Consider the following 27,916-nt stretch of genomic DNA (forward strand, 5'->3'; position numbering starts at 1 on the left):
GGCGATATTCACCAATCCCATCCTCCCTTTTCTTCTGTTCCGTCCCTTCTCCGTTATATACATTTCGCTGTTGTTGGGACAGGAATACCACTTGTATGACGCAAAAGGACGTGCACTCTGACCTATGTTCCCCAATGCACATTTCTTTTTGAGTAAGACTTCTTTATCGCACTTTTTCATTTTTAGGAATGCGGTATACAACAGAATGATGAGGGCATCTTAAGTGTAAAATTCTTCATTCTATCATGTATTTTCATTTAGACACTGGTCCATGGTCTGCACAATGATTAGATTATTATTTTTCCTGCACGTTCTGCAGGTTTGTTTCTTCACATAGAAATGGTTATCGATGCACACATTGTTCAACTGCTTTACTGTACCATTGAAGGGCCGTTGCCCTTGTATCGAAATATGACCAAATAAAATTTGTTTAAAAAAAAAAAAAAAAAATCTTAATTCTATGGTAAAGCTGCCGTTGCAGTATTATCACAACCGCACCAACCACTTACGGTGACCTAGAGCTGCATGATCCAAGGACATACCAAGAACCAGCACACAGGCAGTGAGTGTGATGTATACATAAGAGATGGTGAATATAGACCTAGATGCAGACTGCTACGATCAGTCAGGGAGGTAAAGAGATACTGGGGTTCCCCAAGCTTCAGCCCCCAGACAGCAGAGGAGGGAAGTGATAGCCTCCAGCTTATACAGCAATAGGTCGTTCTGGACCCCACATGTTGGCTTGCGAGCAAAGATGCCGTGGAAGGGAGAGATGACATTGTGTCTCTTAAGAAGTCTCAAGAATATGTTTTCCAACAGCGTGTTGTTGTGCCATCACCATTGGGAGGTGTCAGGAGTAAGTCCATGTTAGGAGAGGACAGTGTCATGGGTCAAGGGGCCGACTTAGAGGTGCTATGGCTCGTTATCTCATATCTGGAGAAGACCGTTGCCTCCAGTGGAGGGGTGCACAAAATGTGACCACTGCAAGGGACATTGCCATCTACCTGCAATTGTGGTGGAGGCAGTCTTGTAAGTCAGTCAAGTCATTTGAAAAATGCAGACAAGCAAGAGGAGGCATTGGGACACTTCACTCTGAGGAGATCCTTGCCCAGATATGCAACCGGTATTGGGTCAATGTGGGGTAGTGCCATAGCACGTGTATCCGACTGCAGTTGGGACGGTAACATTGCTAACATGCCACATGAGACAGTAGAGTAGACCTTCCATACACAACCTGTTGGGGGTCCAATACTAGTTATGTAAGACCTTAAAATACAGGAATTTCAACCTAGCTTCCATAAAGTACTTATCTTGGGTTTCTAGTAATAAGGACCTGGTGCTGCCTGATAATACACATCTGATGCAAATTGCCAAAGCCATCTAGTGGGATTCTGAAGAAGTGATCTAAAAGCACCTGGTATGTACCGGACACCACCTCACAGTGGGAGCTCTATGTTTTGAGGAACTTTTGGAACGTCAGCAGATATTGCCAATGAAACGTCTTGTCCAAGACAAATTCATCACTAAAGGAGTCAAAAGGTTTGGGACTTCCCTCAGCGAACAAATGGTCAATGGGGGTAATTCCATTGGATTCCCATTGTGCCCAGTGAATAGGTCTACAAGCTATCTTTAGGCCTGCATTATGCCATAGGGGCAGCATGGTATGAATATAGGGGTACATTACCAATTTATGTTGACAGATTTTCAGTAGGTTAGGGTGGCGTGAATGGCACAGTTGGTAAGGATGTTGTAGTGAAATGTAATGAAATGAACACTTCTAAAGTGCACTGTACCCAAGGGTGTCACGGCTCTAAGCCAGTCTAGCACATACGCCTAAACAGGAGGATGGAGACTTCCACAAACCAAGAACTAGGAGGCAAAAAGTCTGGTTTGCTGATATTTGGGGAAAACTGAAATTTGTATAGCGGATGTAATGTGTAATGGGAAAGAATTTCAGAGCTTGGCTGCAGCATGGGAGTAAGAGTGCCCACCTCATCTGGCTTTGGGGATCATGGGGACCACAGCCTTCCTACCAGAAGCCGATCTGAGTGGCCTGTTGGGCACATACAACTGAAGAGTTGGCCGAACAAGCCATAGTCCCTTTTGGTGCAGTGCCAGAAAAGCTACACACAGCACTTTAAAATCACCCGGGACTCACAAGCCCGGCCACAGAAGGATGTTTAGGAATGTCTAGAATAAGGCGTGGTGTGGCATTTTAAATAATCTGGAGCTTATTCAGGGAGAATTTATAGATATTCAGGTATAAAGTGTTGCAGTAATCCAAACAAGAAGTGATCAGGGCCTCAGCCACCGATTTATGGAACCCCGGCGGAATAAACAAGAAAACCTTTTTCAAACATCTGATGATGTAGAAACAAGTACTGGTAGTACAATTGACCTGCACACTGAAGGTCAAGGAACTATCAAAACCGAACCACAAGCTTTTTAGCTGACTCCACATGGGTAGGTAAAGGACCACGCGATTTCGGCCACCAGAGTTCAGACAAAATGGATTTCTGAGCCCCAAAAACCAAGACCTCGTTTTTGTCCGCATTACGTTTAAAGTTGTCTTTCATCCAATTACTGATTCCTGCCATGCAGTTCTTAAACTTGTCTGCCACCAAGGGTATACTGTCTGTTAATAACACGACAATTTGAGTGTCATCTGCATATGACAGGACCTTAAAGCCAAAAGAGGGGACCACCGTTGCTGGTGGACAGATGTAGAGATTGAAAATGATAGGGCTAAGTGAGGGGCCCTGATGCACCCCACATGGAAGGCTAAACGCTTTAGCCCTGAACCGTCCACAGCTAACAACTTGTACCCGGTCGACAAGGAAGGAGTGCAGGAGGCTGCGTGCCTAATCATCCACTCCAAGGTGTTGTAAGCGATGGCCCATGCGCTTAGGAGAGACAGCATTGAAGGCTGCTGATAGGTCGAGCATACCCAAAATTGCAGCTTGGCCCTGATACACCTGGCCTCTGATACAATATGCTGCCATTACTAACGTGCCCTCTATACTGTGTTCGTTCCTAAACTCAGTCTGAGATGGATTGAGAAGGTCATTAGAATCGATGAACTTCATCAGTTCCCGATTAATATATCTCTCCAGAATTTTGGCAGGTGAAGGGAGTAATGAAATTGGTCGAATGTTTTTGAGGCCCTCCTGGTCTTGATTTGGTTTCTTTGACAGAGGGATGACAATGGCTTCTTTCCAGAGGTTTGGAAAGACTCTACCTTCCACGATCTAATTAAAAGTCCTAGCCAAGTGCTCTGCGATTAAGTCAGGAGCGAGTTGAAGAATTTGAGAGGGATAGGGATCCAGAGGGGAACCAGATTTAATGCCCATCAGGAGTTCAAAGGAGGATAACAACGGCAGGCGCTTCAGGGGGAAAGAATGGGAAATCCTAGTCTGACACTCCTGAACGCTAGAGGGATCAAACTCCGAATAATGTTTAAAATCTTGTCGCTGAAAAGGGATACAAGGCGTAGATAGCAGCCACACCATGCCCTCTATTTAGTACTGCACGTTCCAAGGTGGCTCCAGTGGCGTAAGAAGACCGTAGAGGGATCCCCTGCAAGTTACACTGTGGGAGGACTCCCATTCGCTCACATTGCCACTGGTATTCCTTCTACTGTTTTCAAGCATCTCATAACTGCAACCAACACCTGCAAAAGCAATAGCTATTTCCGTGAATTGGCCTCAAGAGGCAGCAGGGCAGTGCTGCCAAGAGCCACGTAGCAAGGGTTAAACTAATGCAGTTCAATGCTTGTACCCGCATTACCGCACACAAAGGCATTAGTCATGCAATTAGTGGCTCCCCTCTGCATTTGTAGCACTATTGCTGGAGATGCTTCCGCCGCATTGTATATGTATTGCCTACACTAGCCATAACTCTGCAGTGGCCAGGTGCCCCGGCGAGGTGGTGCCCTGGTCGAGCCAGAGGCCTAGAGGAGTTGAGCTTGCTACGGATATAGCAGTATTTTGAAAAGCCCTGGCTGGGGACTGGGCTCGACAAAAAGAATTTGAAGTACCTGAGTGTCAGTGGCTCCTTACTTTGCAGGCTGGACGCTGTATAGAAACGAGCAGAGGTAAGGCCTGTACGCCGAGGCTGTTTGCGCCCACTTCACTCATGACTGAGCAACCTCAGAGCCAATCATAAGAGAAACTGAGCTGTGCTGCATGTTCTGAAGCAGCCTTGACTGGAGAAGCACCAGCAACCTGCATCGACATTCAACACCCAAACAAAAAAACAGGATGGCCAAATGTATTCTTATCCTTTACCGGCAACTCTCATTGTCTGTGCAGTGCCTTTTTAATTTCAATACCTAGCATGCCTAAAAAAAACGACGGTAACAATCTATGCCCAACACGTTCTTTTCTCAAATTAATTACATTACCGGGCATAACGAATGATCTTATTTGGCTAAATTATCTCATATAAGTGTCCAAATTAGTGACAGGCTGGAAAATGAATTTATTTTGGTCATGTAAGCTCAACAATTAGGTAGGCTGAAGAAGTGAGGATAGAGAGGGGGATACACAGGGGAGAAGGAGAGTGGTGAGGGAGAGTCCAAAAGGAGGAGAGAGTGAGGGGGACTAAAAGACAACGAGGGAGATGAGACAGAAGGGAGGGGAAGGTGGAAAGACAAGAGAGACTGTACGGGAGAGGAGAGGGACCAAAGGAGAAACTAGACTGGAAAAGAGACGAAGGAACCAGGGGCAAGGAGAAACAAAGGGAGAACAGGCAACTAAAATGTCTGAGGCAAAACGGGAGGAGCGAGATACATTGACAACATGTGGTGCGATATGGGTAAGGGGAGGGGAGAGAAAAATAAACAAATGGTTGCACTGGGGTGAGAGAGAGAAAAGGAGAAGGGATAGATGTAAGAGTGAAGGAGAGAGACAAAATGTGAGGAAGAGAGCCAGAGACAATAGGAAGGAGATCAGAAGGAAAATATAGAAAATTAGAGGAGGGCGGAAAGAGAGCAAGATAAATAAGTGGAGAGCGAAAGGAAGGAGAAACACAGGCTAACAGGGAAAAACTAGATGGAGAAGATGATGGCGAGAGGAAAGAGGGTGAGAACAAAAGATAGGGTGTGATAGAGTGAAAGAAAGCGCCGGGAAATATAAGTGGAGAGGAGAGAAATGACAAAGGAAGTGGGTGAGGAGTCTATAGCAAAGTGAAGGATGGAAAAAGGAATGGAGGGAAAGAGATGTTGGTTAAGGTCTCATAAACACGATTTTGTCAATGCATTTTTACAGAGTTTTATATGGCGCCGAGAAGCTACCATAAGCACGTCTGAGCACTATGTAAGCTCTAGTGGAGTCCAGCAGCTGAGGAGCAGGTGCTAATTTGGGGGTAGGAGGATCAACTGGTCGAGCTTTTATTCACCTTATGGATGGTATGGTGGGGGAGAGGTGCCACAAGGTTAATTATCTTCTGTTTTTTACACTTCCTCCACAAGTGGGAATTTTTCTGTTGTAGCTCAGCACTAAACAAATGGACTCTTCCGTTTACTGGCTCGTGTTTGGAGATAGTTGGACTTTCAGGTATTCCCAACACAAAACCGGTGCACTGAAAGTCTATGGGGAATGGTAAACATCTGCAAACGCCTGTAGATGTGCCTGTTTATTTTGGATAGGACATAACTGACACAAGTTCTGGTCTGAAAGTGTCTACCATCAAACGACCCAGAGGTACACAGTCAGAAGAACATTGAGGTAGCATAGCTGCTAGGTGTCCCGTGCCAGGTTTTGAAAGTGATAGGCTGGTGACCTAGCATAAGCACTTCAGAGGAGTTGCAGCTATTTTAAAGCAGATTCTTGACCATACCAGTCCACAAAAGAGGTAATTTCTGAGTTTTAGCTTATACCACTCACTAGAGGGTGTCGCTCAAAGTGTCACACATAAAGCATGAGCTGTCACGCATAAGTACCATGAAAACATAATCACGATACACATAAGCAAACTGAAAACTTGGCAGCTTACGTTCTGGCATACCAGAAAACTTTTCCATTGATGGATTACAACTTGCAACAGAGGGGCAAACTATGGGAACAAATCTAATCATTGAAGTCTTTAAGAAAAAGATTTCTCAGCAGAAACTTTGTATGGGTAAGGCAAATGCAGATGGAAGGAAGCCAGGTAGCAAGAAATGTAGACTGAAATGTTAGTCACAACTTTCACACCTTGATTATATACTGAGCCCATGAAAGTAGGTCAACGTTCACATTTGTGTTGATTAGAACTGCCCGAAAGGCGGTGATTAATTTTGTAAAAGAATAAGTGCTAGGGCCTACATTTTAGCTCAGACGCCCGCAGCCTGTGTTATCGAAGGTCAGGTGCTAAATACCAAGGCTGCATAGGCCTGATTCCACCTATACCTATAGAACATAACATAGCACCTTATTACATCTAGTAGTACACTCAATGGAAACGGGAGGGAGCAGGCAGTAAGGAATTTGCAGTTAGATAGATTATTCCATCAGAAAGAGCATCACAGATATTAACTTGCTTTTCTGATGGATACTTCCAACTGCAGCTTCCTTGCCTTTTGAATAGATACCAAAGCAGTACCTTCAAATGGGTGGAGGGTCTGAGCTGTTGACTTCAAGCCAGGAATAGCCCTCCCTGCAGACCTAAGAGTAAATGCAGTAATGCCTTAATGGCAGCCTTAAGCTCTGGTGAAATGACCCCGAAAGACCATCTGAAGGATCTTTTTTGGCCAAAAATAGCCTTTCCCTTCTGTGAAACAGAGAACCTCACAAAAAGCTGCTCATCACATGGTGCTCTTTAGTCCTGTTGATATAAACTGGAAGGGCTTTCTTGGGATCTTACTGGTGCAGACTCTCCAAGTAGGTGAAAGAGTGATAGACAGCACCACACAATAAGGCAACATCCCCTTTCGTAGAAATGATGCCCGAGTCAAGAAGGTGAGATACAGTACATGTCCTTACAGCGCCTGTAATCCACCGACTAGGCGTAGGGAAGTAATCGCAATGAGCAAGACAGTTTAGGGTCAATAGCTTGAAAGAACAATTGTACATAGGCTTGAAAGGCGAATACATTCAAGAAGGTAGTATCCAAATTGAGGTACAACTGCAGCATAACTAAAGGCACAGGAGGAAACATGGATAAAAACCTTTTGAAAAAAACGCATCAAAACTGGTTACTTTAACACGGAGAGCTGATCACACAAACATAAAAAAGCCAAAAAGGCTGACAATCAGCCTTTAACAGTGCCCGCAGCAAGGACTTGCTGGGCTAAAGACAAGACAAACAGAGGTACATCAGAGAGTTTAGCCTGAGGGCATTGATCCAATGGTCTTCGCACCAGGCCACAAATGTTGTCCATCGTCCAGAATAGACTGACCTTGTGGATGGGTTTTGCTATGTCAGGATGACATCCACCATATCCACAGTCAAATTGAACCTGCTCAACTGACACTGCTCTATCTCCAAAAATGGAGATGCAGGTTATGGAGATTCAGGTGTAGCGCCCTACCATGTTGTTGGGACGAAGAGGTCGACCGAGCGAAGGGACAAATGCTCAGCCCCATCAGGTCAGACTACGGTACCTTCCGTGCCCATTCTAGGGCTATCAGGATGAGATGAGCCTGAGTCCTCCTGACCATCTTCAGAACTCGATAAAGCATGGCATAGGCGGGGAAGCGTAAAGGAGACCAGCGTCCCGCTGAAGGCAGAAACTTTGGTGGAAACTCTAGAGCATTTAAGGCTAGACAATGAGCATTCTTGGTGGCAGCGAAGGGACCCACACAAGGAACACCCCAGAGGGTGAAGACGCCTTGGGCTATCTAAGGGTGCAGATGCCACTCACAGTTGACTAGAAGACATCTGATGAACTTGTCTGCCCTGGCATTAGGGACCCTGCCAGATGACCAACAGTAAAGGGAATTGCTTGAAAGTCTAGTCAGCATCACTGCTGCCGTGCCTCTACACACAGCCCTTGTGACACCGCATCACTCAATTTGTTGCAATACCATGTGGCGGTCAAGTTGTTTGAAAAGATTTGCACATAAATGCCCTTCACGAAAGGCAAGAGAGGCCCTGAAAGCTAGCCAGATGGTATGCATCTCCAGAAAATTGAGGTGGCCACTAATGGCAACTGGAGGCCCCGGATTTTCACCTCATTCAGGTTAACCCAAGCCTAGCACAAATGGATCCATCACCATTGTGAGCTCTGGATGGAGTAAGGAGAGCAGTCTGACAAAGTCAGATTGGAATCCTTAATCCAACAATGAACGTCCCAGCTCCCTATCTGACACAGATGTTGTGAGAGAGGCTTCGCCAGTGCTGAGCCTATTGAAGGCAGACGTTCCACTGCAGAGTCCGCATGTGCTGGCATGATGCACCAGCAGGATACACAATGTCATGAGACCAAGAATCCTCAGAACCGTTTAGGCCGTAACAAAGACCCAAGCCGAAAACATGAGGATCATATCCTGAATGAACCGGAATAGCTGTGGGGTGGAAAGTCTTTGAGCACCACTGTCCAGGATGTTCCCTACAAAGGGAATCCTCTGTATTGGCTGAAGCTGAAATTTCAGCTAAATGATGGAGAACACTAGGGAAGACAGAAAGGAGATGGCTATCAGCAGGTGGTCCGTGACTGACCACAGCAAGCCTGCCTTCAACAGTCAATCATTGAAGTATGGTAATATGTGCACTCACAACCTGCGAAGACAGACTGCACCCACTGCCATAGCCTTTGTGAATTTCCAGGGGACCGGGGTGATGCCGAACATTAGGACAATTAACCAAAAGTGTTGATTCCTCACACCAAACAGGGGGAAACACCAGTGGAGCTGAAGGACAGTCACATGAAGTCCAAGTACACAATCCAGTCCCACTATCTAGGATGTAGATGATCTGGGCCTGAGTCCGCATCTTGAAGAATAGAAGATTCAAAATTGGACTGAGCTCCCAATCCGTTTTGGACACCAAGAGGTAATCGGAATAGCATCCATTGCCCCTCACCCTCTCCAGGACTCTCAGTATTGCTTCTTTGACCAGCAATAATTGAACCTTTTGGGGGTACAGAAGTCCCCTGGGAGTAGCCCCTGAATTTCTACTATTGGTGAGGGAATTGGTGGAATAAGACAAGCAGGCCCAAGGAGCGGGCCGTATCATGGATATGCTTAAACTGCTGAATCTGAATCCCCATGCTAGTGCCCACAGCACATTCCACACTGACCCTCAAATGTATTTGGCTGCATCCTGCCCATCATGGACCATTTATACGAGGGTATAAACGGACTCCTAGTACGGTGCATTTCATAAGGGGTTCACACACCACATTAAGGCAAAAATGAGGAAAGCCTGCTAAGCTGGCTCGCACGGTTAGACTGGGATTTGGGAGTATCTTCCTGGAAGATCTGAGTGCAGTGAGGAATGTGCTGGAACCAGGAAGTAAGCTGCTCTTGGGTCCCGGATCCATTTTCCAGGGACGGCAGTCTCTAGGATTAGGCGAAGCAGTGCCAGCTAGTATGGCCTAATCACGTGGGTCGTGTGATAAAAGAATGTGTCCGTGTTTTATGGTCTCTGGGTGGTCCCAGCCGCAACCACAGCAAATGTAGAAGGCAGGTGCAGGGAGGCTAACCATCCACGTCGCCATACTGATTGCATATCCAGGGGAGAAGAGGGCAGAAGTACTGCGTTTCATATGGTCTTGGGAGCACAGTCAGGGACCCCAACTGATATAAACACTGGATCAGGTAAACCATTGCTTGGCCTAGGGATTCTGAAGAGCATCTGCAAGATGGGGATGTAAATTGGACGTAGTCCCTAGAACATCCGTGATGGCCTTCAAAGGGGACTAAGCTCCTGTGAAGGAGGGAGACAAAAGCCCCTTTGAAACATTGGCTCAGTGTCTGCACTCTTTCTGCTCCATTCTTGCCCCGAGGTGTGTACACAGGTTTTGTCCATCAACCAGGGAAGCGAAGCTGTGCTCCTTTTGTGCCATTTTTCTGCCAGGCCTCTGTCAGGGAACTGCTGGCTCCACACTCTTTCCTCAGTGGCGGCTGGTACCCTGAATAATTTGTGAGGCAAGCACAACCGTTGTTTGACCCACTGATCAGCAATGGGTTTAAGGTCAATGCCAAAGCTGTCAGTCATGGCTCATTATAAACAGGATTTAGAACGAACCACGACTGAGAGCTCTGGCATTGAGGCGGAAGGCAGTGCTAGTTTCTTACAGTGCTTGTTAGTGGGTCATAAATATAAAAATAAAAATGTACTTACATTACCCACTGTATGAGCTGGCTCACTTCCTCCAGTCCTCGTGCTTCCAGTCTGTTTGCCAGTGGCGGGTCCTCCGCTAAGGCGGAGGAGTGTCGCCTCATGCTGCAAAGCAGTAAAAGAAAGATCAAATACAATGATAATAACTCGAGGTTATTATCATTGTATTTGTTCCTGCTGTGCAGCTTTGCGGGGCGGGTGGGGCTGCTCTGCTCTCAGAACAAGGGAGAAGTGGTTTGCCCACTCCAAGAGCGCAATGACTGTTTGGCCAGCCATTTGGGGCTATCCAAAACAGTCATGCGCACTTTGCATCTTCTCCATGCAGGCTGCATTACAGCCTGCGTGGTGAACATGCCCAGGCCCCCATTCCCTGGCTGAGCGCCGATCCACGGCACTCAGACGAATCACAGTGCTGCATTGCTGCATTTGTGATTGGCTATGGGGAGGGCGCCTAGCTGATTCCTGGTCATGCCCGGAGAGGAGAGACTGAGGCGGAGTGAGGTGCGGGACAGCGGCAAGAAGGTACGTTTTTTTCTGTTTCTTTTTACATCACAATCACTCCCCCCCCCCCCCACCTGCCCCAACACTCCCGAACCGTGCCAGCTGCTACTACTGTTGGAACTTGTCTGAAGCAATTGTCCACACCAATCCAGCTGCTGCTCTCATGCTGCTGATAATGTTAAGCAGCATGAGAGCAGCACAGGATTTATTGGAGCGGGCTTCCTCAACACTTCCTCAGGCACCGGGGGCCTGTGCCACCTCTCCACCCAGCTGTCAAATACAGCTGGGGGGAGAGGTTTAAGGTGTGCATGTCAGGCCGGCTGTCACAAGATCGCCGACCAAAGCGACATTCACACACTAAACTGTAGTGAGCATCTCCTCTTCTGCCAGTTTGCAGTAGTGGCCCGCCCCTAAACACGGCTCGGGCTGGGAGCAGTGAAAAATAAAATGATAATAAGTTCATTTTATTTTTTACCTTTGCTGCACTTGCAGCAGGGTGGCACGCTCCTTCGCCTTAATGAAGGGGCCGCCTCTATCCTTCCTGTAACATTTACAGAACAATGCTATCTGGCTGAGTGCTTAGTTGTGAGGTGAAATCCACTCCTGAAAAAAGACAATCCACAACAAGCCAGGCTGGGAAATGCACACTTCTAGTTTACAAACTTTGTATGAGATGGTATTTCATGATCAGTGTTCCAGAGACTTTTCATTGGCTGGTGCCAGGAGGTACACAGCAGTAAAAGGGAAAACATTTCTGAGTTCCAGTGTTGTCCAGCTACAATGTTGTTAAGAGTACTGCTGGGTGTAGGCTTGACGTAGGGGACCATCACTGAGGACAAGGGGGCTTTTGGGGTGTCCCCACAGTGAAGTCCTGCATAGACAAGCAATCCAGTCCAGTCAGCTGCTTGGAGAAGGAAGGAACTGTTAAAGAAGGACTGGGAAACATGTAAAGCATGAATTGAGGTGTGGGGAAACCACCTGTGACACTCAGAGCTGTGTTGAGTTGTGCTGCCCCTTGTCCCCATGCTTGTGCACCACCGGCATGTTTTTCAGTAGGCCCAAGTCCTATCTCTAGGAATAGCTATCCGTAAAAGAGGTTGCTCTATGTTAGGGTCAGAAGTAAGTGCTCTGTTTCCCACTCACCTGTGGCTGCGGGGTTGTACACTTGAATAGAAGTTTCACAGCTGAAATTCCTATATACCAAGAAGAAGTCAACAAATGTATTTGATCGTACCTGTGTGACTTGTGCTTAGACTCGAGGATACTGAAGCAAGGGCACTGGGCAGCATCTTTAGTCCCCAAACGCACCCACATAAAAATCTGGTCAAACAAGAAGAAATCAAGGCTCTTATAGAAAAGGCTCTCCAAATGTTCTGGAAGGGGGTTTGGTGTTGGGCCAGTGTAATTACCTGAAGAGGTCACCAATGAAATATGTATTACCTACAGAGCCTGCATACAGCATTCCCCAAGTTGCTAAAGTACGAGTTACTTACCTTCGGTAACAATGTATCTGGTAGAGACGATTCCCCGGGTGTGAGACTGGATCCGGAAACTTTTTTGCCACAGCATCCCTGTGCACCGGGTGCGGGGCGACATCATGCGACTCCGCCCAGGCGTCGTCCGCGCACCTGACGTCAACGACGTCATATAAGACCCGCCCCGGCCCGCCTACGTCAGTTTTCTTCGGAGAACTTTTCCACACCACAACACGGAACCACCAGATAAAAAACTGTGGAAGCATGGGAACAGTGTGCGAAGAGCAGAAAAATTGGAAAGAAACGGTGACTAACACCACCACCAGAGTAGTGCCAACACTGCAGAACCCAAGGGCAGGGAAAGAAGAAGCACAAACCTGCGCAGTCACTCTGCCAGCACATAGACAGACTCCCATCCCTGTGTTCCGGAGGCAAAGAACATGGGTAAAGTCATGGCACACGTAGTAAACCCACCCCCGATCCTGAGCAAGGAATTGGACCAGTCCCAAGACAGACCGGGACAACAACTTCCAAGCCACCCCAACCTAGAGGGCAACCACCCACAATGGCAAGACATGGCCAGAGGACCCTCAATCAGAGGATAGCAATGTAAGGAAGGGAGGGGAGGGAGGACAGGGATAGAAAGCAATCCCCCACAAACCTGGAGCAGCCAGAGCAGCAGGGCACCGAAACCCCATCCTCCAAAGAACCAAAGGAGGAATGAACCGCCCCCAGACGAAGCCACCCGTCAAGAACAAGGAAGGCACTCACAGGAGACACAGCCCCCCACCGGGAGGCGAGTACCGAAGACCAACCCAAGGGTCCTCGCAGAGCAGGGGAGGAAGGGCGGGCCGTGAAGGAATCTGCGGCTAGAATCGTCTCTACCAGATACATCGTTACCGAAGGTAAGTAACTCGTACATCTGATAGAGAATGCTAGCCACAGATTCCTTCACGTAGAATAGATACCCTAGCAATACCCACGGGGAAGGAGGGTCTGCAAAAGGACCCAACCAGCCAATGCAGAACAGAGGGCCCCACAGGGGACGAGATCTGTGGACCAGGAAGAACCTCGCCCTTGCCAGACCAAGGGAACCCCCACCAGCAGAACCCCACCGACCCCAAGGGGATGTAGGAGGGAAAGAAGGCAGAAGAGGCTCGTGCCCTCACAGCAGAGGAACCAAGGGTAAGGACGGAGAGGCCGAAGCACCCCACTCCCCCACAAGGCAACATAGCTTCCGCCCAATACCAAGGCAGGAAAGGCGGAAGAAGAAGGAGAAGAAGAAGCCTAGAGGGCCCAATGAAATGAGGGAAAAGAAGGCAAACCCACTCCAGATGGAGAGCAGCCTGCCAACCAGAACAGCGCCGGCAGTCAAAGCCGCCAGAAGCAAGAAGAACAGCCTGAGGCCCCAGGAAGGCCGAGTAGGCGACGCCTGGCAAGGGAGAACACAGGATCATCCCAGACCTCAGGACAGGAGCAGGCAGAGGAGGAGATGCCCGGGCACACCACTACGAGTGGCCTCGCACACGACCTCAGGAAGCAAAAGCAACCTACCTAAACGCCATGGAAAGCAGGCACACAAAGGCGACCAGAACCCTCTAGCAGAGCGCAAGCTATATGACAGCTACCACTACCCCACATAGGTTACGTTAAGTCCCAAGATATGGGAACCCTCTTTGGAAGAACTTCCGCAGCAGAGGCAAAAACATAAGAGCCACGGGGAAAAAACACCCCCGGCTGAAGGCTTGACAAGCAGCCCAAGCAAAGCAGAAGGCCCAATCTCAGGGCCAAGTCTGCGCAACAACTCCTGCAGAACCCACACACCATCAACACAAGGGCCGTCCAGCAGCCAACAATGCCAAAGTCCCAAGGAAGGACGTAAACGGCCAGAAAACACTCCACAGCCATAACAACCGGCCTAAGAAGGCCCAGAAGCAACCCAACTCAGAAGTCACTGAGGAGGGGATGGAGGCGGAGGAGGATAAGGCGGAGGAGGAGGACAGAGCCCTACCAAGAGCCTTTGGATGGAACAACAGGCTGCCATCAAACGGAAGGTCGATGAGTTGCTCCCGAATATATTCTCAGGGAATACTCCGTCCTGAAGCCAAGCATGGCGACGGAGAGCGACTGAGGAAGCCATGGCCCGGCCCAGTACCTCTGAGATGTCTAGAGCGGAGCGGAGAATAAACACCGCAAGCTCCCGGCCATCCAATGCATGATGCTGTTGTAAGTCCACTGGACCAGACTCCTGGGACGCCGCAGATCCCAGAGACTCAGCCGAGTCCCACAAACAGGAGGAGGCCCTAGCCAGCACACACAAGGTTGAGGCGAACATGCTACACCCCCAAGAGTCCAGCCAGCGGGCCTCTTGGGACGGCGGAGTCAACAGTGGCAGCAGGGAGGGAAAAGCAGTCCGCAAAAGGGGGCTGTTGGCTGAGTGGTGAAGGGGAAGACACACCGGGTCACGCGATGCCGGGAGGTGCCGGCGCAGAAGATGCTGAGGCACCGGGTCCCCTGAGGCAGGACGCCTCCAAGCCCCCATCAAGGAGGAAAGGAGCGAACCTTCAAAGGGATTTCCCTCCCACCAGAGTCCTGGTGGAGGACCTCCAATAAATGGTCCGCCGGAAAGTGAGCCACCAGGTCACCCATGCACAGGATGCCCACAGCCGTGGACACCACTTGAGAGAAGGCCGCCCCCGCCTCCATAGGGCCCCGCGGTGGAGAAAGCAGCTCCTCCGTGGGCGACGGCTGCAAACTAAGGCGGCCGTCCCCGAGGCCAAGCGGGACGGGCAAGGGCAGACCTGGAAGTCAGAAGGAGCCGAAGAATGAGGGACCTGCTGCTCTTCCGACGAACACCTCTGCCTCAGGAAGGGCGGGGAGCCGCCCTTCGATGCCGGTGAAAAAGACACCACACGGCGACCAGTCTCCAGGGAGGACGACACCAATATACAGCCTGCCTCTGGAGAAAAAGGAGCGTCCGAATACAAATCGGCGGTACAACCCCTGCGTGGTGCCGTAGAGTCCGCTGCTTGAGGTAGGACATCGGCACCAGCTGGCGTCACTGGACAAGGTACCTCCAAGTCACCCCGCACCAGAGACCGGAGCGGAGACCGGAGTAGAGCTGGAGCCGCACCAGCACCAGCCCAAGGCGGCGCCGGAGTGACGCCGACCTGACTCCCGCTGAGGCAGCCACCTGCGTGGGGGAACGAGATGGGCCTGGGGAGTGGCACGAAGCCATCCGCCAGACGCGGCCCAGAATGAGGCGAAGATCACTCGGCAACCGATGTGGCAGTGCCAGGGACGATTCAACCTCCGACTCGCCCTCCGACGAGGCAGCCGCCTGTGGGGAGGGACGAGAGGGGCCCGGAGAGGGACGAGGGGTCTTCCCTCGGCCGCGACCTGGAGCGGGACGAGGAGGGCCCACTGACCCCTGTGGCTCCGCACGGTCCAGCTGCTGCCGGCGCCGTAGCGGCGTCACCTCGGCCTTAGACAGGACCACCTTGTCAAATGACTGAGAGGGGCTCGGGGATGCGACCCGAGCCCCGGCGACCTCCCGCGACACCACAGGGACCCCCGCCTGAGTCAGCGGCGAGGCAGAGACGCCGTGGCCTGAAGGAGGTGCCCCAGAGGAGCCGCACCCCAACAGTACCACATCCTCCAAGCCTGGATCCGAACCAGTAGGCACCGGGGCCGGAGCCACCGGCGGCGTCGCAGAGGGCCCTGCGCAGGGCGAGGGATCTGCCTACGCCCCAGGAGGGGAAGGAGGAGGAGACGCAAGCGAGGCCTGCAAAGCCGATGCGTATGTCTCCATTTGGACTCTCGATGCCCCAACACCAGGAAACGGTGGATAGGACGACAAGCGGGGCCGCATCACCCGCAGAGTCCACGCCCCCTGTAGGCTGGAAACCAGCCCCCGGGGATAAACTGCAACACTTACCCACTGAGGAGCGACGCTCACGTGACATCGGAGAAGGCCATATCTGAAGCCGTCTGCCGAAGCAGACCGAGGGGAGGATGTCGTCCTGGAGAGGTGCGCTGAGAAGTTTCATCCGGCGCTCCCGCCACGACTTCGGCTTCAACTGTTGAGGTGAGTGTCCGTCGCCGACATAAGACGCCCACAAGACGTGCAAGTTTTAAAGCCCGAAGGCATTCGCACACTGTTCCACGAAAAGAAATGGAAGAAAAAGGGGGCCCTAACAGGCCCGTAGCAAGGATCGGATCCGCGTTGCACTCGGAAAAGGAAAAAACTGACGTAGGCGCGCCGGGGCGGGTCTTATGTGACCTCGCTGACGTTACGTGCGCGGACGACGCCTGGGCGGAGTCGCGTGATGTCGCCCCGCCCCCGGTGCGCAGGGATGCTGTGGCAAAAAAGTTTCTGGATCCAGTCTCACGTCTGGGGATAATTCTCTGTGAAGAAATCTGCGGCTAGTAGTCTCTATCAGATGCAGCTTATCCTCATTGTGAGAAGTTGGCCTGGTATATGCTGTCCACTAATTAAAGTGGGCACCTTGTACCAGTCCAAACAACCCTTATTGATGATTAGGTTAAAGACAACCTTAATTGAAAGCTATCCTAGTGGTAGCTATGGAGAGCAGCCTTCAGGCTAAGTCTCGAAGGAATGTAAAGCAGCTTGGTTTACCAGATTATAACCTCTTGAATGACCAAATGAAAGGAGAACCACACAAGGTATATATATAAAATATATGTATTTATTACTAAACACTCTCTACTAACCTCTTTATGAGATTAGAGAACAAGATACACAATATGAAAGCACTAGAACAACAGTAAATAGCACAATATACAATGGGCCCCAGGGGGAGACCAAACCATATATTAAGAAAGTGGTATAAGAACCAAGACTTGACTAGACACAGTGCCTAGAGCACATAGAATCGCTGGGACCCCAAGGAACCACCGAAGGTAGTGACACAGGGGACCCGCGGGGACACGTGCAGTGTGAGAACACAGCTGTGAGCCCCGTACAATCCTATGGGAAAGACGTGGTTGGAATTTTAAAGATTAAGGACACTTAGGAGAGGACTTTGAGCAAACCCTTTCAAACTTAGAAGGTTCTAAGGCCAGCACCCATGTGAGCACCGGAGTACTCGTGTTGCCTAACCCAGGGAAGCCGGGTGCATAAGTGTCAAATGGTGTCGGGAATCTTAGTCGTTTTCTATGGCGAGATGCTGCAAAGTGCTGCTACCATGAGGAGTAAAAGTGTCCGGTGTGATCCAAGCCTGGATCGGAGATGAGAAGAACCTGAAAGCAGAGTCGACAGAGTCTGGGTCACTTCAGGGTGACCAGGGGCACGGTAGACCAATGCCCACCAATGTCGGGTGTTTCAGTTGCGAAGAGGTGAAGCTTGACTCCACTGCCACGGGGACCAGGAGACGTCGACGATGACCAAAGTCCCCAGGCGAGCTGTCCCACGAAGGATGTCGAGTGCTGGGGGGTCGGTGTCCGGATTGGAGACCAACAAGCCTTGGCAACTGCATCCCTCATGGGACAGCTCGCCTGGGGACTGCTCATGCAGGTGCACCCTCTCACATAAAACCCAGCACCCTGCCTTCAGGATTGATAAGGCCTGCCATAGGGATGACTGATAGGTTTATATGTGCAGTGATATGGATAGATATAGGAAACCTATATCTAAGTAAGGGGTGCATACACCACCTTACACAGGCTGCTGTAGCACAACTGTTGTGTCATTTTGAATGGTCTCCCAGGGGTGGCATAATACATGCTGCAGCCCCTGAGAGGCCTCTGGAGTACCTATGCCCACTCGGTATATAGTATACCATATACTAGGGACTTATAAGGGTACCCCAGAATCCGATCTGAAGTGTACCTAAAGTACATGCAATCAATTTAGAGAGAAAGCAGCTAGGCTGGGGTCCTGGTTAGCAGGATCCCAGCCAGACTAACTTGAAAAACAGTGGAGCATCAGCAAAAAGTGGGGATAACTATAAGAAGCAGATCCTACTCTCCTACACAAACCCCCCCAAACGTAAGGACATTAAACTAACCTTGACCAGTTGAGTCTTAATGTTCTAAGTGGAAATATCTGGAGAGTCCATCTGCATTGACATGGTTACTCCCAGGTCTATGTTCCACTGTATAGTCCATCCCCTGTAGGGAAATGGACCACCTCAAAAGTTTGGGGTTTTCACCCTTCATCTGTTTTAGCCATAAGAGGGGCTTATGGTCTGTCTGAACAATGAAGTGAGTGCCAAACAAGTATGGCCTCAGCTTCTTCAGAGCCCAAACCACAGCAAAGGCCTCCCTCTCAATAGCTGACCAACGTTTCTCTCTGGGGGTCAGCCTTCTGCTAATAAAAGCTACTGGCTGATCCTGACCTTCATCATTCAATTGTGATAACACAGCCCCTATCCCCAACACAGATGCATCTGTTTGGACAATGAATTCTTTGGAGTAGTTAGGACTTTGCAGAATGGGATCAGTGCACATGGCCTGCTTCAGGTCATCAAATGCCTTTTGACAGCTGACTGTCCACTGAACTTTCTTTGGCATTTTCTTAGAAGTTAAGTTATTTAAAGGGGTCACTGTGGATCCATAACCTTTGACAAATCTTCTATAGTACCCAGTCAGGCCCAAGAAAGCTCTGACCTGAGTCTGGGTTGTTGGAGCAACCCAGTCCATGATGTCTGGATTTTGCTCTGCAATGGTTGAACCTGGCCTCCACCCACAAGGTGGCCCAGGTACACAACCTGACTCTGCCCTATCTGGCACTTGGTGGCCTTGATAGTTAGGCCTGCTTTCTGCAGGGCCTCCAAAACATTTCTCAGGTGGACCAGGTGATCCTCCCAGGTGGAGCTAAAGACAGCAATATCATCTAGATATGCTGCACTATAGGCTTCCAGACCTGTAAGGACTTTGTTCACCAACATTTGAAAAGTGGCGGGTGCATTTTTCAAACCAAAGGGCATCACCACAAATTGGTGGTGCTCACTAGGGGTAGAAAATGCTGTCTTTGGCTTTGTATCATCAGCTAGTGTGATCTTCCAGTAGCCAGCTGTTAGGTCAAATGTGCTCAGAAACTTGGGTGAGGCCAAAGTGTCTATAAGCTCATCTGCCCTAGGGATTGGATAGGCATCAGTCTTAGTGACTGCATTGAGACCTCTGTAGTCTACACAAAACCTCATCTCTCTCTTACCTTCTTTGGTGTGAGGTTTAGGCACCAAGACTACTGGACTAGCCCAAAGCCTATCTGAGGGTTCAATAACTCCCAACCTAGGGTCTAAACCTGTGGAGAAGTGTGGCTCACTGGTTAGAGAAGGCATACCCTGAAGCAGAGGTCAGACCCGGGACCAGGGTTCAATTCCTGATGCGGCAGGGTCTGAGTCCAAGTGCCCACGGACTCGATAATTCTCACTTCGGTGCCTACTCGAATCATGGGTTCACACTCTGCAACTCTGGGCAATAGCTTGCTTAATCTCCACTACGGCCCCCCCCCCCGCGGCGGGATGCCTGGCTTTCACCTTGGGGATACCCAGTACGGGTTATCTCACAGGGAAAAATCCAGGACGGGTTCCCAATGCAAGCGCCGAGATGCCCAAGGGTAAGTCGAGCGCTATATAAGAACACACATACATACATACATACATAAACCCTCAGGTTGCACCGGGGTCAGAGGCGAGGACTCTCTCCCCCTGCACCCCCTTCCAGAGTGCTGCACCCTTCCCACTGGAGTGGTACCCCTGGAAGCCAAACCGGTCAGGACACTGATTACAGTGTCCTTCCCTCCAGGTCCTGAACCTGGCCTCCCAACCCAGGGACTAAACCCTTCGGTTGAACACTTGCCTGGCACGCCAGGACTTCCGGGGACTCACAAAGAACCCCCCCGAGGGGGACACATGACTCATGTGTCTGGTGACAGTCCGCCTGGCGCAGATCTCCCGACCCCTGTCCATCTGACAGTGCGCGAAGATCTCCCAGGACAGAAGTGGTGTCACCATGGTCAGTCCTGGGAGACTCAGCCCTTCTGGCTGGTCCCTGACCCACTGGTTCTCCCACTGGGGAACACTTCCCCCTTTCACCCCTCAGTCTGGACTTCTGCACCCGCCCAACTGGAACGGTATCGCCAGACACCAGAACCACTGGAGCTCTGTTTATAGACGATCCAGGCTCTGGTGACACTAAGAGATCCCCCTCTAGAACAGCCTAGGCCCCCAACCTGGTGTTCCCCTAAGGAACCCTCCAGGCCCTGAGACTGGGTTTCGGGCACCTTGGGACCCACAGTCCCACACTCACTCCTTCTCCACTGAGACAAGACGTGAGCCCCTACACCCCTCCCACTACACTGGGACCTAACTGGGCTACACTGAACCTCTTCCACCTCACAGGTCTGAAGGATGCCACTCCTTTTGGGATCACTCCCCAATGCCTCTTCAGACCCTCTGGAATCCACCAAGAGGTCTGCCTCCAACGCAAGCTCCCTGGAATCAGAGGACTCCCACTCCACCGGGTGTTGGCATAGCTCTGGAAAACAGGGACTTAAAATATGCTCTCCAACAAATGAATCACACAGCCCCCTACAAGGGTTAACCAAACCATCCTTCACCTCACCATCCAGTGCCTTGCACACGTACCCCACACCACTCTCCTGAGACTGGCAAGACAGAATCTGACTGTCTCTGTCACACAACCCACACTCTTCTGGAGGGTCTTCACACTCACACACCAAGGTTTCTACCATGGGGGAACCCCTCTCCCTGCACCGCTCATCTAGAGTCAGTAGAGTGTCCCTCCCACCACTAGGAATAAGGACCCCTGTGTCAGTTCCCCAATCTACTTCAGGGACACTGCACACCACTGAAAATACCTCATAAACCTGAACCCCCTGGTGTATGTCAAACCCCTCCCTCAAGTCAGGCGCCACATCTCTGGGTGTTTGTACCTCTCCCTCAGCACTAGATATTACAATCTTGCTGCCACCATCTGAGCCGGACTCCACCTCCAACTGAACAAAGCTCACTTCTTGAGCTACCCATTTTTGTTCTTCAGCTGAGACACTCATGGCCTCAAGCCTCTCGAGCTCCAAATCAAGCTCCCTCATCCTTAGTTCATGTGCCAAGGTCAATTTAAATTCTTCCAAGGCATACATCTTCTTGCTCTCTTCTACTTTGTTCTGGGTTTCTATTTTCATCAGCTTCAACTCAAGCCTCATGACTTCTAACTCATGATCTCTAACCCTTTGGTTTTCCTCCAACTCCTCTGGGGAAAAACTTCTAGCGGAATGGTTGCTGTCAGCCCTGGAGGCTGCTCTGGACACAGGCAGATCCTGTGACCTGAAACCATCCCCTTGTGCATCCTCATCCACCTTTGCACCATCTTTCTCCCCAGCCTCTTTGGCCTCCCACCAGGCCCTTAAGGCCTTCCGTAGCTCCTTCTTCCTGGAGCTGCTCTCCATGGGACATCCAAAGCTCCTGCAGAACCGCTTGAGTTGACCTACTTTCTAATCACTTAACATTTCAATATCAAACTCCAGTTCTGCAACATCACTTGCTGGTTTACCCTTCTGAGACATGATGCGTGGATGACTCAAGGATCAGATCAAAAATGGAACCAAAACAAAACCCAGTATGTGGTTGCGTAGTGGTCTGCACTAAACTAGTGATGTACACCAATTACTGTGGGTCAAGTACAAATACAAGTTCAAATCCCACCGCTGCCACCAATGTTAGATCTGGGGGTCTCTAGTTGGCAGAAGTAGGTACCACTGTCCAAATAGGGACCCTTGCTTCTAGTCAGAGTAAGGGGGATACACTCTTTAGATAACCCCTGCTCACCCCCTTGGTAGCTTGGCACGAGCAGACAGGCTTATCAAAGGCAATGTGTAAAGTATTTGTACCAACACTCACAGTAACAGTGAAAACACCACAAAGACTCCACACCAGTTTAGAAAAATAAAAGCATTTAATCTAAACTAAACAAGACCAAAACGACAAAAATCCAACATACACAGTTCAGGCATATGATTTTTAAAGAGTTCTAGGGTTTGCGTCAATATAACCCACAGTTGTGTCACGTTTAGCCCAAAGTACCTGTAGATGCGACAAAAGTTCCAAATGGAAGCTGCAGCATTGAAAAACAAGCGATGCGTCACTCCTGAGACCCTGGGGAGGCGACGCGACAGCCCCGCTGCACGCAGCGGGTGTGTTGCGATGAATCCGGTCTGTATAGGGAGGGATGCGATACCTTGTATGGATTCCGGTATGCAGGTTCGGTAGGAAGCTTCTCGCACAAGCACGATGCGACAATCTTCGGGGCGGCGACGATCTCAGGTGCGGCGGCGATGTGCGGCTGCGATGCGCGGCGCAGCGTCGATCTTCTCCTCTCACGGCCCCTCGATGCGATGGCTCTGCTACGATGTTCGCAGCGACGTGATGCGGTCCGTAAGCAAGAGGTGCGACGATCTCACCCAGCGACGACAGGCTCTGTGACGATACTCACAGTGGCAGGAATCTTCCCGCACCGGGGCGATGCGCTCCGCAAGCGAACGATGCGTCGGCTCTTGCAGTGGCAAGAGGCACTGCGACGATCTTCGCGGCGACGGGAATTTTCTCGCACTGTTGACGATGCGCTCCGCAAGCGAGCCATGAGTGAAACTTGCAGATCTTCTTCTTTTCTTCTTGTCCAGCTCCCCAAACAGCAGGCACAACTTCCAGAGGCCCCACAATTAGATCAAGCGCTCTAGGAAGGGCAGAACTCACTCAGCAGAGTTCAGGGGGGAAGCTGGGGGTGAAGTCCTTTTGTTCCTGGGACTTCTTAACAGGAGGTCAGCTCTCCTCAGGCCCTTGGAGTTCTCTTCAAGCAAGGGGACAAAGCAAAAGCAAAGTCCTTCCCCTCTCCTTGGCAGCAAAGCAACTGCAGGTCAGCCCACAAACACACAGCAGGACAGTCCTTCCTCTTCAGTCTTCCAGCTTTCTCCTTGGCAGTGGTTCCTTCTTGATTTCAGGATGATCTAAAGTTCTGGGGCCTGGGTCCCAGTATTTATACCAATATTCTCTTTGTTCTCTGAAGGCAGAGAGGCCGTTGCCTAGTCAGAACCAGTTCTGGTCAGTCCTGGAGCACTCTGTTAACAGGACTCCTTCTTTCCTTTGACAGTGTAAGCCAGGGCCATCAGACGCACCACAGGAGGTGGAGTCAGCATTGTGGAGGGAAAGCACAGCCCTATTCAGGTCCCAGGTGCAACTCCTCCCACCCATCTACATGGAGATCTCTCTATTCAGCCCTGTGCTGACTCACCCTGTCTCCGGGAATTCTCCAGCCCCCTGGAATTCCCCAACCCCTGTCACTCAAACTCCAGAAAAGGAATACACAACCTAGCAGAGGCAGGATTGGATAGTTAGGCAAGAAAATACCTACTTCCTAAAAGTGGTATTTTCAAACACAGAATGTTAAAACCAACTTCACTAATAGATGTATTTTATCATTCTGAGTTCAGGCATACTAAACTCGAATTTCTACCATGCTCCCTGGGTCAGTTAGGATTATGGGATGTAATAATCAAACTGCCCATTCTGGCCTATGAGGAACAGGTAGCCTTGCAATAGTGAAAAACGAAAATTGCTGTAATTCACTATTAGGACATGCCACACACACCAGGGTATGTCCTACCTTATACTTACAATGCACCCTGCCCTCGGGCCTACCATAGGGGTGACTAATATGCAGAAAATGGAAGGTTTAGGGACTGGTAAGTAGGTGCCCTTGCCCAATCAGCATGGCAGTTAGCAACTGCACACAGGCACTGCGGTGGCAGGCCTGAGACACCATTTTAGGGCTACTCATGTGGGTGGCACAATCAGTGCTGCAGGCCCACTAGTAGCATTTGAATCACCAGCCCTGGCACACTCAGTGCACTTTACTAGGGACCTACTGATGAACCAAATCTGCCAATCATGGATAACCAATCATAGTAACAATTTATACAGAGAGCATATGCACTTTAGCACTGATCAATCAATCAATCAATCAATCAATCAGGGTACTTGTAAAGCGCGCTACTTACCCGTGAGGGTCTCAAGGCGCTGAGGGGGGGGGGAGGGAGGGGGGGTGCAGGGGGTGCCGCTACTGCTCGAAGAGCCAGGTCTTGAGGAGTCTTCTGAAGGCGAGTAGGTCTTGGGTCTGTCGTAGGTGGGTTGGGAGGGTGTTCCAGGTCTTGGCGGCGAGGTAGGAGAAGGATCTGCCACCGGCGGTCTTACGTTGGATGCGGGGGACAGCTGCGAGGGCGAGGCTGGTGGAGCGGAGCTGGCGGGTGGGGGTGTAGAAGCTGAGTCTGCTGTTCAGGTAGGCTGGTCCGGCGTTGTGGAGTGCTTTGTGTGCATGGGTGAGGAGCTTGAAGGTGATCCTCTTGTCGATGGGGAGCCAGTGCAGGTCTCTCAGGAGGGGGGTGATGTGGCTGTGGCGGGGGGCGTTGACGATCAGTCGGGCAGAGGCGTTTTGGATGCGTTGTAGCCGCCGTTGGTGTTTGGCTGGGATTCCTGCGTAGAGTGCGTTGCCGTAGTCCAGTCTGCTGCTGACGAGGGCCTGTGTCACTGTTCTTCTTGTTTCGGTCGGGATCCACTTGTAGATCCGGCGGAGCGTGAGTAGGGTGTTGTAGCAGGAGGAGGAGACGGAGTTGACCTGCTTGGACATGGAGAGGGAGGAGTCGAGGATGAATCCTAGGTTGCGTGCGTGGTCGGTGGGTGTCGGTGCTGTCCCCAGTGTGGTCGGCCACCAGGAGTCGTCCCAGGGGGTGGGTCCGAGGATGAGGACCTCCATCTTGTCCGAGTTCAGTTTCAGACGGCTGCTCCTCATCCAGTCGGCGATGGCCTTCATACCCTCGTGAATGTTGGTTTTGGTGGTGTGAGGGTCCTTGGTGAGGGAGAGGATGAGCTGGGTGTCGTCGGCGTAGGAGATGATGTTGAAGTTGTGGTGGCGGGCCACTTGTGCGAGGGGGGCCATGTAGATGTTGAACAGCGTCGGGCTGAGGGATGATCCCTGGGGGACGCCGCAGATGATGTCGGTGGCTTCTGACTGGAAAGGTGGAAGGCGGACGCTCTGGGTTCTGCCGGAGAGGAAGGACGTGGTCCAGTCAAGGGCCTTCTCTTGGATGCCGGCTTCTTGGAGGCGTGTCTTTAGGGTGTGGTGGCAGACCGTGTTGAATGCGGCTGACAGGTCCAGGAGGATGAGGGCTGATGTTTCGCCGTTGTCCAGTTGGCGTCTGATGTCGTCTGTGGCGGCGATGAGGGCTGTCTCGGTGCTGTGGTTTCGTCTGAATCCGGAATGGGACGGGTCCAGGATGTTGTTGTCTTCGAGGTGGCGGGTCAGTTGAATGTTGACGATTTTCTCGATGACCTTTGCCGGGAACGGGAGCAGGGAGATGGGTCGGAAGTTCTTGAGGTCCTTGGGGTCCGCCTTGGGCTTTTTGAGGAGGGCGTTGATATCGGCGTGCTTCCAGCTTTCCGGAAATGTCGCTTTTACGAAGGAGATGTTGATGACCTTCCGTAGTTGGGGTGCGATGGCCGCGTCTGCTTTGTTGAATACGTGGTGTGGGCATGGGTCTGACGGAGACCCTGAGTGGATGGAGTTCATGATCTTGCGTGTCTCGTCGTCGTTGGTGTTGGCCCAGGAGGTCAGGCGGTTGGCGCTGTTGGTGATCTCGGGGGGTGGAGTCGTGCATCGTTGGTGCGGTCGTGGTGTTGAAGCTGTCATGGATGTCAGCAATCTTGCGATCAGCAGTGGTAAAGTGCCCAGAGTCCTATAGCCAACAACCACGGGTCAGGAAAAACAAAGGAGGAAGAAGCAAAACGTTTGGGGATAACCCTGCAAAAAGGGCCATTTCCAACACGTAGTCAGTCCCTGGAGAATCAGTGGTAAAAGGACCCAATTGACACTGTTGGTATCCAGAAACCCACATGACAGAGACCCCAAACCAGTTCCCGCAGCTTTATAAAGAAATGTGTTCAAATGTCAACATGCGGATTACCAAGAGCCAAGGCTTGTAGTTCACAGACTATCTGCAATGACCTCTCTTTGGAAGGCTCAGAGGGATTTGAGTGTGATAGGGAGAAGTGAGACCTGTCCGTACAGAAGAAGTAACCCTCACAAAGCACCAAAGCAATTTGGAAAGGGTAAAAAATATTGAAGTGCAGCATTATTCATCATACTGCTTAGAGATGTGCCATAATTTTCCCCTTGAGACCAGTTATTTGGCTTTAGTTTCACAACCGATATCAGGGGAAGCTCTGAATTAAATCACTTGGCACCAGCCTAGACATAACACCTGCCCAGGCATAAGCTGAAGCTTTTCATACACTGCTATTGAAGCAAAGAAGACAGGAAAGGCAACACTCACCACTGATGAGAGGTCCACGTTAACCATCCGCCTGTCGTCAAGTCTTACGGGGTGCAGGCCAGCTACATTCAGCTGCACAGATGAACTGCGGTAAACAAAACTCAGCAGCCAGTCTCCCCTATGGATAAAAAGGATGTGAGGAACACGATCAATGGAAGGAGATGAAAAGAGAAATAAATCTGCCTAGAAGGGAAAAGAAGTTAAGGCACCCTCAGAAAGGAGTTAGGACAAGGGCAGCATTATTTAAAGTGTGTCCTGTCCTGGTGAGTCTTTAAATGGGTGAGATGGGCGCAGGCTGGTGCATCAGGTGCAGAAAAGCTCAGTGCACCCCACTTCACAAATGTGTGCCTGTTCTTAGCGTAGTGTTTTACTGGAGGCAGATGAGCTGTTTCAAGCGGCTGTCCCATCTTTCACTTTGCAGGCAGCAACTAGGCCTGCGTTTCAAAAGGTTATGACTTGTGTGGTCCATGGGACCCTCCTTTCAGGGGTTGCATTGACTGTGCAGTGTGAACCACTTCTTTGTGGCACACAATCAGGGGGCCCCTTGCCCGTTTCTTTGCCTCTACGCCCGCATTTATAATACGTGCGGTCATACAGGCAAAGTGCCCCCTTAATTTTTTGGTGGTACACCCCCTTGAAAATGAGGTTCCCTCCTCTTGATATCCTGCTTGGGCCCATGTATCGCTGGTGAGGTGATTAGTAGATCAATATAATCCTGAAAAGAAGCGTGTGGGGTAGCATTATGTAAAGGAAGCACTGCCCTGGTCCACACCGCGGTGCACCTTTCACTAGGGCGCAGACCTATTAGCGTAACCTTCAGTGCAGCAATGCACTTGTCCTGCTGCCCTGTGGGTAGAGCATTGGTGAAAGGTGTACTGGCTGCTTGAAGCTGGCGGTCCGCCTTTAACTTTGCAGACAGCAACCGCTGTGCAATTACAAGGGGCATACTCTGTTGCCATACTCTTGTACTTGACTTGCATTGCTTGCTTATGCATCAGTCTAATGGGTGTATGTTATTGTTTTCAAAACCAATGTATTTCTCTGATTTTCACGTCGGTAGTCTTGTACTGCCTATTACCAAATATTCTCATTAGAATTACCGATGTCTCTCCCTCTGTTGGTAACGCACCGGGCCAGTAAGCCAATCGCACCACGTCAGTTTGTTACACAAACCTGAATCTGTATTGTCAACTCTCTTTCCCTAACTGCTCCTACCCCTTGGATTTATTTTGTATGTGCCTTTGTTCTTTGTATATAATTTTACGTAGGATTTGATTTTATGTATTATTTTATACATGCTAAAATTCAATAA

The 27,916-nt window shown here is 50.4% G+C and overlaps 1 protein-coding gene across 2 annotated transcripts in view; it reads right to left on the bottom strand.

Annotated features, from left to right (window-relative positions):
• TMCO4 (transmembrane and coiled-coil domains 4) overlaps positions 1-27,916 on the bottom strand; it is a 481,254-nt gene that overhangs the window by 44,560 nt on the left and 408,778 nt on the right. For both annotated transcript variants that reach the window (XM_085609111.1, XM_085609114.1), the window contains exon 13: positions 26,605-26,722. In XM_085609111.1, the coding sequence (XP_085465237.1) occupies positions 26,605-26,722 (118 nt within the window). The remainder of the gene's footprint in view (positions 1-26,604; positions 26,723-27,916) is intronic.

Source organism: Triturus cristatus, chromosome 1_2 (assembly GCF_964204655.1).
Source record: "Triturus cristatus chromosome 1_2, aTriCri1.1, whole genome shotgun sequence".
Lineage (NCBI taxonomy): Eukaryota > Metazoa > Chordata > Amphibia > Caudata > Salamandridae > Triturus > Triturus cristatus.